Source organism: Notolepis coatsorum (assembly GCF_963971535.1).
Source record: "Notolepis coatsorum genome assembly, chromosome: 4".
NCBI classification, from domain to species: domain Eukaryota; kingdom Metazoa; phylum Chordata; class Actinopteri; order Aulopiformes; family Paralepididae; genus Notolepis; species Notolepis coatsorum.
This window is the reverse complement of record NC_140168.1, coordinates 134,700,800-134,710,881: the sequence shown is the minus strand read 5'-3', so window position 1 is coordinate 134,710,881 and position 10,082 is coordinate 134,700,800. Positions and strand designations below refer to the sequence as shown.

The 10,082-nt window shown below is 41.3% G+C and overlaps 1 protein-coding gene across 1 annotated transcript in view; it reads right to left on the bottom strand.

Annotated features, from left to right (window-relative positions):
• Positions 1–728: 728 nt before the first annotated feature.
• The window catches only part of LOC311226702 (N-acyl-aromatic-L-amino acid amidohydrolase (carboxylate-forming) B-like), a gene marked incomplete at both ends in the record, with an annotated part of 81,793 nt that continues 72,439 nt past the window's right edge, over positions 729–10,082 (bottom strand). The window contains one exon of the mRNA XM_084312114.1: positions 729–950. Coding sequence (XP_084168240.1) covers positions 729–950 — 222 coding nt within the window. The remainder of the gene's footprint in view (positions 951–10,082) is intronic.

The window sequence follows — 10,082 nt, the reverse complement described above, 5'->3', positions numbered from 1 at the left end:
CTCTCTCTCTGCACCAACCCTCTCACTCAGGACCCTCTCTCTGCACCAACCCTCTCACTCAGGACCCTCTCTCTGCACCAACCCTCTCACTCGGGACCCTCTGTCTGCACCAACCCTCTCACTCAGGACCCTCTCTCTCTCTGCACCAACCCTCTCACTCAGGACCCTCTCTCTCTCTGCACCAACCCTCTCACTCAGGACCCTCTCTCTCTCTGCACCAACCCTCTCACTCAGGACCCTCTCTCTCTCTGCACCAACCCTCTCACTCAGGACCCTCTCTCTGCACCAACCCTCTCACTCAGGACCCTCTCTCTGCACCAACCCTCTCACTCAGGACCCTCTCTCTCTCTGCACCAACCCTCTCACTCAGGACCCTCTCTCTGCACCAACCCTCTCACTCAGGACCCTCTCTCTCTCTGCACCAACCCTCTTACTCAGGACCCTCTCTCTCTGCACCAACCCTCTCACTCAGGACCCTCTCTCTGCACCAACCCTCTCACTCAGGACCCTCTCTCTGCACCAACCCTCTCACTCGGGACCCTCTCTCTGCACCAACCCTCTCACTCAGGACCCTCTCTCTGCACCAACCCTCTCACTCAGGACCCTCTCTCTGCACCAACCCTCTCACTCAGGACCCTCTCTCTCTCTGCACCAACCCTCTCACTCGGGACCCTCTGTCTGCACCAACCCTCTCACTCAGGACCCTCTCTCTCTCTGCACCAACCCTCTCACTCAGGACCCTCTCTCTGCACCAGCCCTCTCTGCATCTGGATGGTGGGGACCGTCACGCACTTCCTCCTGGCCAGGGAGAGCGCGATGCCCTTCTCGTAGTAAGCGCACTCGTTGATGAAGAAGGGGTACAGCGCCTCCTTGCCTTCGTACAGCAGCGTCTCCCCTGAGAACATCTGGAACATCGGCTCGTTGGGGCGCAGGAGGCAGAAGTCGTTGTCCTGCCGAAAAGATTCAATGTTATTTTATTTAGGGATGTCCCAATCCCGATGTGAGTCATATTATATTATATGTCCCAATCCCATAGGTTTCTCCATATACCTCCATTGTATTTTAACCCTTTCACTGCCACACAACAGAAGGTTAACCCTTTACTATCACACAACCGACGGTCGTTAACCGGCTGTTGTGTCGCAGTGAAATGGTTAACCGTTTGGTAGTGTGGCAGTGAAAGGGTTCATCTGGGGAGTGCCATGGTTTCTCCATAGAGCTCCATTATATTTAATCAGGGGAGTGCCATAGGTTTCTCCATAGACCTCCATTATATTTTAATCAGGAGAGTGCCATGGTTTCTCCATAGAGCTCCATTATATTTTTAGTCAGAGGAGTGTCATGATTTCTCCATAGAGCTCCATTATACTTTTAGTCAGAGGAGTGTCATGATTTCTCCATAGAGTTCCATTATACTGTTAGTCAGGGAAGTGTCATGGTTTCTCCATAGAGCTCCATTATACTTTTAGTGAGAGGAGTGTCATGATTTCTCCATAGAGCTCCATTATGTTAGTCAGGGGAGTGTCATGGTTTCTCCATAGAGCTCCATTATACTTTTAATCAGGGGAGTGCCATAGGTTTCTCCATAGAGCTCCATTATATTTTAGTCAGATGAGTGCGATGGTTTCTCCATAGAGCTCCATTATACTTTTAGTCAGGGGAGTGTCATTGTTTTTCCATAGAGCTCCATTATACTTTTAGTCAGAGGAGTGTCATGATTTCTCCATAGAGCTCCATTATACTGTTAGTCAGGGGAGTGATATGGTTTCTCCATAGAGCTCCATTATACTTTTAGTCAGAGGAGTGTCATGATTTCTCCATAGAGCTCCATTATACTGTTAGTCAGGGGAGTGATATGGTTTCTCCATAGAGCTCCATTATACTTTTAGTGAAAGGAGTGTCATGATTTCTCCATAGAGCTCCATTATGTTAGTCAGGGGAGTGTCATGGTTTATCCATAGAGCTCCATTATATTTTAGTCAGATGAGTGCGGTGGTTTCTCCATAGAGCTCCATTATACTTTTAGTCAGGGGAGTGTCATTGTTTTTCCATAGAGCTCCATTATACTTTTAGTCAGGGGGAGTGTCATGGTTTCTCCATAGAGCTCCATTATACTTTTAGTCAGGGGAGTGTCATGGTTTCTCCATAGAGCTCCATTATACTTTTAATCAGGGGAGTGTCATGGTTTCTCCATAGAGCTCCATTATACTTTTAGTCAGGGTAGGGTCATGGTTTCTCCATAGAGCTCCATTATACTGTTAGTCAGAGGAGTGTCATGGTTTCTCCATAGAGACCCATGTTGAGAGTCACAGCCAGCGTGACCCAGCATTTGCCATCCCGTTCCCCCTCACAGTTATTAGGACAGTGACCTCTGTGCCTACTTTCTTTCACCGTTGATGATATGATTAAAGAACATGTATTATCTTGTATATCACAGCAGTGCAATTGTTCCGTTCTCTGTTACTGCTGTGTGCTTCAGGATTCTCTCCCCCGGACAGGGCCTCCGGGCAGAATGAGGAGCTCTTCTAAGGACAGTTACGCTCTGTGCCTACACTACGTTCTTTCACTGTGTGTATAAACGTATAACTAAAATGATCAGTATATGTTGATTGCACATGTTAAATAAACTAGAAAGTATAATCAATACTTAGTATACTTACATACTATATACATACTGCCAAGCAGGAAGGCTTGCATCAGTATTATCTTTCCCTCCCTTGTGTATGACCTTGTAGCCTGCTATCACTGCTCCGGTCGGCGCCCCAGGACCCTATAAATCGCTGTGTGCTGATTGGTCGCTATGACCTTATCTCGGAAGAAGAGTTGTTGCTGTCTCACTTTACAAACAGTCAGACCTCCGGTCGCGTCCAAGAATCCTAAAATGCAGCTCACTGATTGGTGCAACAGAGGCTTAACCCTTTACTATCACACTACCGATGGTCGCTGCACGATGCTGTACATATGTTTAAAACACAATGGGTGATGATTAAGCTTAACCATGATTAAGTATATGTTTATTGTATATGCCTGTATAGTACCTGTATATATATATATCTGTATATATCTATAGCTTACAGGCTATCCCTCCTAGACCAGTCTCCCTCACTAACATGCTGATAAGGCCGGGGACCAGTGCGAAAGCACATGACATTGATGAGAGGGGATTTCGGAAGTACAGTAATCCGTTTCAGTTAAACTGATTACTTTTACTTTTCAAGTTACTAACCATTGGAGTAGCGATAAGCCAATGGCAAGTCACATTTTGAAAGAAGGAGTGTTTATCTTTTGCTTGCAATGTGACGCTACGGACCTGTGTATAAAGAGCGCATGAAAAGGTTTTTTCTTTTTCTTTTTTTGTGACTTTTTTTTATCTCCATTTCAATGTCGAGTGGTGTATTGGGACTTGAATATGGATGTTTTAAATGCGAGCTTTTCCCTATGATGGCGAGCACTATCTTGTCTGTTTAGATTTGAAGAGATGTGCTTGGCTCTTAGCTCACTTTTTGTGATGATTCTTAAACTATAGAGGTTTTTATTGTTCTTCAGGCGAAAGATGTTGATTTAGACTTTGATGAGTTTTTATATTCATGCTTTATTGTTTTCCTGGATTGGATCTTTCCAAGACAGTATTATTGTAACAACTTTTTCTAATTAAACCAAACTTTGTTAAACTTTATTCAACTCTTGGACGGCGTTCTTTTACGAGCTCCATCATGATCTTTCAAAACGCTGGCCACGCCTTGCTTTCATCGGAGGTAATGAATGAATGATGAAATTAAATATGTCTGGGTAGCCTGATTACAGATTCAATCAATTGCTGGTTACTGCTTCTAGCTAAAGTTATACCCAATGACTATTCAGTATTCTTACGTCTGTACCCGGGTTGGAGTCAAAAGTAGGGCTCTGATGTGGATACCCTTGTATTGAGCGTGTTTTCGACCTGGTCTTATAGAAATTATTATTAATAATATACACTAATATTATACTATTATTAATTATTAATTATTGTATTGCTGTGAATATGACTATTCAATGAAAGGAGTTTTCCCAAGCAGACATTCTGTTTATTACAAACAATAAAGAGGTTAACAACTCTTCTAAGTTTATATTTCATATGAAATGGATAAAACTAACCAGTGACTATGAAATGAGAATTAAATAAAATACAGACTTGGCGACTTCCATGAAGAATTAAGCAAATCTCCTGGAAGGGATTCCAAGCAAGCACCAGAGACTCTGTGTCAGCCAGTGCATGAGATTTATCCGCGGCCTTGAGATTCTTCACAGCAGGACGCTGTGGTGAGGGGTTGAAAAAACCCTCAGCTCAGAACTAGGCAAAATCTGCATATGGCTCGCTGATAACAAACTATCATTACACATGGGCAAAACAGAGTCCATTCTCTTCGGTTCAAATAACAAACTCAGCAAGACCGACGGCTTCTCAGTTACAGTGGGTGACAATATTGTCACAAGGAAAGAAGATATTACCTACCTGGGTTCCATCCTAGAGGCAAATCTTTCCTGTGACAAAATGGCATCCAATGTAATAAAAAAAGTCAACCAACGAACTCGATTCTTGTACCGGATCTCCTCACTGGTAAACAAGAATACCCTGAAGACTCTGGCAGGAGCACTCATTCAAGGGTACTACGACTATGCGTGCACCTCATGGTACCAAAGCACCTCAAAGGCGCTAAAAACAAAATTACAAACATCTCAAAACAAACTGGTCAGACTACTGCTTGACCTTACTCCTAGAACCCACCTCACCCCTGCCTACTTTGACAACCTAGGATGGCTTAGAGTAGACGACAGAGTACAGCAACTTGCAATGGGCCTGGTCTACAAGATACACTACACGACCAAGGTACCCATGTACATGTCAAAATACTTCCCAAAGGTCAGTGAATACCACGATCACAACACCAGAGGGAGCTCCACAAATCATGTTAAACCCAGATTTGGCTCAAACAAGGGACTAAACACGTTTCGCAATTATGCCACATCAATGTGGAACGCCCTACCCAAAGCTGTAAAGGAATGTGAATCACTACCCACTTTCAAAAACACTCTCAAAAAACACCTACGGGAGACTGCAATTCGAAACTGGCCCCTGTAAATGTCCTAACACAACCCCCTCCAATGTACAGTTACCAAGTATGGTCTTGTCAATATTCCAATGTACAGTTTTGTTTGTACAGTTGTACAGTGTCCCCCACCCACCCCTCCTACCCAACCCCCCCCCCCCACTCCTACCCAACCCCCCCCCCCACCCAACCACCTCCAATGTACAGTCCCCCCCACCCCCCCCCCCACCTACCCAATCCAATGTACAGTTTCTACGTCAAATGTATATACTCTTTTTTCTGGACTCTTGTTGTATCACAAACAGTACTGTATTTGCAAATCTGGTATGTCATAAATGTATAGATGTAGCAGTACTGTCTATCTGTATGTCATGTATGTCATATACGATGAATTGAAAATGGGGGACCCTGATGTAAACAAGACGAAAGTCTTTCTCTGGTCTGCATCCCCTTAACAATTGTATGTATTGAGCTGTACTGTACTGTACCCATTCTGCAATCTGTTAATAAAGTTTTCAATCAATTAATCAAACCAAGGCTAGTGGTCCATGGACTTGTTGAACTAATCAGAGGGTCTGGGGCTTAATACATGGCGTGATTAGGATTGAGAATTGACTCGAGAATTTAGCGAGTTTAGCACCTCGCTGAGGGATATCGAGCGGCCACAGGTTTTTTTTTAAATATATTTTCATTGTTTTTTTAAAAGATTTTTCACATACAGTTACTTACATTACAAAAACACACATTGGGACAAAGGGGGGGGGGGGGGGGTTCCTCCAGTTCATCTATGCCAGGGGTGGGCAATTCTTTTTCCCAGGGGGCTGAATGAGCAACTGAAAATATGTTGGGGGGCCGGGCCAAAATTCCAAACTAAATTTTTTTTATTTCTATATACAAAGCAGTAAATGGCATTGTTTTGACCCCTGGTAAGAGTGTATGTTATTATTTGGCAATTAAAAGGTGAGGTTAGCTTTCAAAAATATAATTTATTCAAATAGAATTTATTTCCAAAATGATAAACAAAATGTGAAACATTAATAACAAAGGGCATTTTGAGTTTCATATACTATTGAAACAAGGATTTTCTTAGCTTTCTAAAGACATTACATCATCTTATAGCAAAAATAAACAAGACATGTCACTGAACTGTGTAAAGAAAAGTGTCCCAGTTTTGTAGCCTTTTTTACTTTACATGCCTATATTAAACATTTAATGTTTTCAGAACTGTGCAAAAAAAAGAAAAAAATATATAAGTGTCCCATTTCACTTGTTATATTTCCACATTTTAGTGTTCTTCAGTTCTTTTTTTTTCATTCAGTGTGAGAAATCCAGTCTCTGTTGAGCTTTAACAAGTCCATCAAAGTCAGGTAGAGAGGATCTGTACCTGGACTTGGTAAACGTCATGACTGAGAATGTCTGTTCACATATGTAGGTGGATCCAAAGAGAACCAACATCTTCTGAGCATGTCTCCTAAGCGTATATTGTGCGTGTGAACGTTGACATGAAAAGAAAAAAGTAAAACAAATAAATAATTTTTTTTTTTTTTTTTTTTTTTTTTTTTTTATTATCATGTAATCTTTCGCGGGCCGGTCAGAATCATCCCGCGGGCCGTATCCGGCCCGCGGGCCGTACAATGCCCAGGTCTGATCTATGCCGTCATCCACACCATATGCAAGCAAAAACAAATCAAAAAGAAAAACAAGCAAAAAGGAAAGGTAACCAAGACAGGCACTGTACAGTATTGCACTTGCCTCGAGCCCATTCACATGTAGACATACATATATATTTTTTTTCCTATCCTAAGTCTGTCCATACAATGGGGCATTGGGCCTTTAGAAGGATTCGAGAGATTTCAGCAGGAAAGTAGTCTAATAGTGGGGCCCACACCTCCTGAAAGGAAGCGTTGTTGCCTCTATGCATTGCACAGAGTCTTTCATGGGGTAGCACACCGAAGATCTCTCTATACCACATTTGTATAGATGGAGGCTTATCCTTAATCCAGTTTATCAGAATGCATTTCCGGGCTGAAAGTAGAAGTTTATCAAATAGTTTGAATTGTAAGGGTGTCAAATGAACTTCCTTTGATGGGAGTCCCAGTAAAAAAGCTCCCGGATCCTTCTTTATTTTCACCTTGAAAATGTCGCTTAACTCACGTGCCACTTGGCCCCAGAACCTGGATAAACACTTACATTCCCAAAAGTAGTGATAGTAGGTGCCCAGATCTGTTTGACATTTTGAACATAAAGGAGATATTGAACAGTCCATTTTGTTTAGTAACACAGGTGTGATGTGTAATCTGTGAAGAATTTTATATTGTGTTTCTCTTAGTCTCTAAGTATAAACCTTTTTAACTGAGTCAATGGCCTCTTGCCAGTCGTCTTCAATATATTCACTAAGAAATTCTCTGTTTTACTGTAAAGGGAGCCCATTGGCGTTGGCAGCTGTAGTGAGTTAATAAAATGTCGTATTTGCAAGAAACCAAAACAAATTTCTCTTGGGAGGTTAAACTGTGTTTGCAATTGCTGAAACGACATCAACACACCATCCCTATACAGATCCCCCAATACACGAAGCCCTAGTGAGTGCCAGGTCTTAAAGATGGCCGAACTGCGCCCAGGTCCAAATTCATGGTTGCTAGAGATTGGGTCTCATTCCCGAACGAATTTACGACAAAATATTTCGTCTTAGCCAGATTTCGGCCCATTTAAGACATATTAGAGCTGGGAGTGCGAGTCCCCAAATTTTCCTGAGATCAGATTTGATCGTGGCTGAGAGCAGATTTAAGAGTGCTGAGGAGCAGTCTTATGATTGATTGAGTAATTGAACATTTTATTAACTTGACAGACTGTGTTCTCATAGTGATTCCTTCATGTCAACGCTACAGGCCTCCTTGGAATTAATTACATAATCATAATTAAAATAAATATGACAATATTTGTACGATAAGAAATTACGCATTTGATGTCGGAAAAATAAATAATATGGATTCATCTGATCACAGGGCAGCTGCTTAACCATATCTGAACCAACTATTTTGGACAAATGTATAATTACTTTAATTACTCAGATATTCAAACACAATTATGCAATTATTGTGAAATGATTGAAAATAATAATTATTTAATGCCTTTTGTGGAATTTGTATTTCTTATTTGTTACACATCTGTTTTAATGATTAATTATATACATTTGAAAGAATGCAGGTCAACATGCAATGTATCCCATTGATTGGTATACAATGGGACAGACCTTTGTTTGATTGATTGATTGATTGATTGATTGATTGATTGAAAACTTTATTAACAGATTTCAGAATGGGTTGATTGATTGATTGATTTTTATTGTGGAGTAAAAGACAGCATCCAAGGGATAAAAACATGAGAAAGTGCAAGCACTTATTTCCATCATGGTCCCTGATTTTGGACATGGACAGACATCATAAAACATAGAGCATCATAATAAAACATACTAAAACAGAGCATCATAATAAAAACATAGAGCATCATAATAAAACATAGAGCATCATAATAAAACATAGAGCATCATAATAAAACAAAGATCATCATAATAAAAAACAGAATAAAACATAATAGCAACCCCATACAAAAAAAGCACTTCCTACCCTCTCCTTCCTATGGCTATTCTATACTTCACTGGCTAGCCATTTCTTTGTGGCACGTCTAAAACTTCCCCCCTCTTCGATGTTTTTCAGGGCCACTGGAAGCTTGTTCCACTCCAGTGCTGCAGAATATAAAAATGTATTTGTGCCCATTAGGGAGTTAAATCTTGGCAGAATAAAATGCGTACTGCTCCTTCTAGTGGAGTATGAATGATTGTCACGGAATCGATTAAAATAATTAGATAGATATTTCGGACCTGTATTTTGAACTATCTTGTGTGTGAGACCTAATTTGATGCAGTACAGTACAGCTCAATTACATAAGGGGATGCAGACTAGAGAAAGACTTTCGTCTTGTTTACATCAGGGTCCCCCATTTTCAATTCATCATAACATATATGACACACACGACACAGATAGACAGTACTGCTACATCTATACATTTATGACATACCAGATTTGCAAATACAGTACTGTAAAGAGAGTACATTTGACGTAGAAACTGTTGGAGGAGGTTGGGTAGGAGGGGTGGGTGGGGGATAGACTTACACTGTACAAGCAAAACTGTGCATTGGAATATTGACAAAACCATACTTGGTCATTTACTGTACATTGGAGGGGGTTGATATAGCTATAAACCTTCATTCCTTCGAATATCATTAATCAATTAAACTTATATTGAAATACACTATATAGCCTATACACCAACACTGAAATGACAGTGGATAAATAAATAAGAACTAAAGCTAATCGGTGGAAATAGACTGCATTAATATTCCATAACAAGTCTTGTGTGCACCTACGAATGAACAGTATAGGCATAATTATGGAATAATAAGCCATACTGCGTTCATTCATTACGCCCGCCGTAGGCTATATATATTATATTTCATTCATTCATTCATATATAGTACTGCGCGCGCGCGTGTGTGTGTGTGCGCGCACGCTGCGGCAGGTGTACCACGGGCTGTATATGATGCCAATACATTCATCTAATCTAGTTTTGATGGCTCGCAAGACTCGCAAAGCACTTCCGCCATTCCATTTTCACACAGCTGCGTCACTAGTTGCCTTATAAGGAGCTCTGGAGGCGTTGTTTTGTATGCAAATGTCCTGAACGGGAACGCGCGTTTCGAGTTTAAGACAGAATGCCATTCTCCAAGCAGATATCAGATCATATCATTTGTGCGACCGTTTCAGCCACTTAAGACATATTACCAGCACGTTGGGGACTCAGAGTGAACTTGTCATTGATTCTGTCTCAGTGGTTCCAAGATAAGTCTTCCAGAATAACTCTTTGAAAATTTTTCGGGAATGAGACCCATTGGTATTAGCAATGACCTTAGGTCTCATCTCCCTGTGTAGATGGTAATCT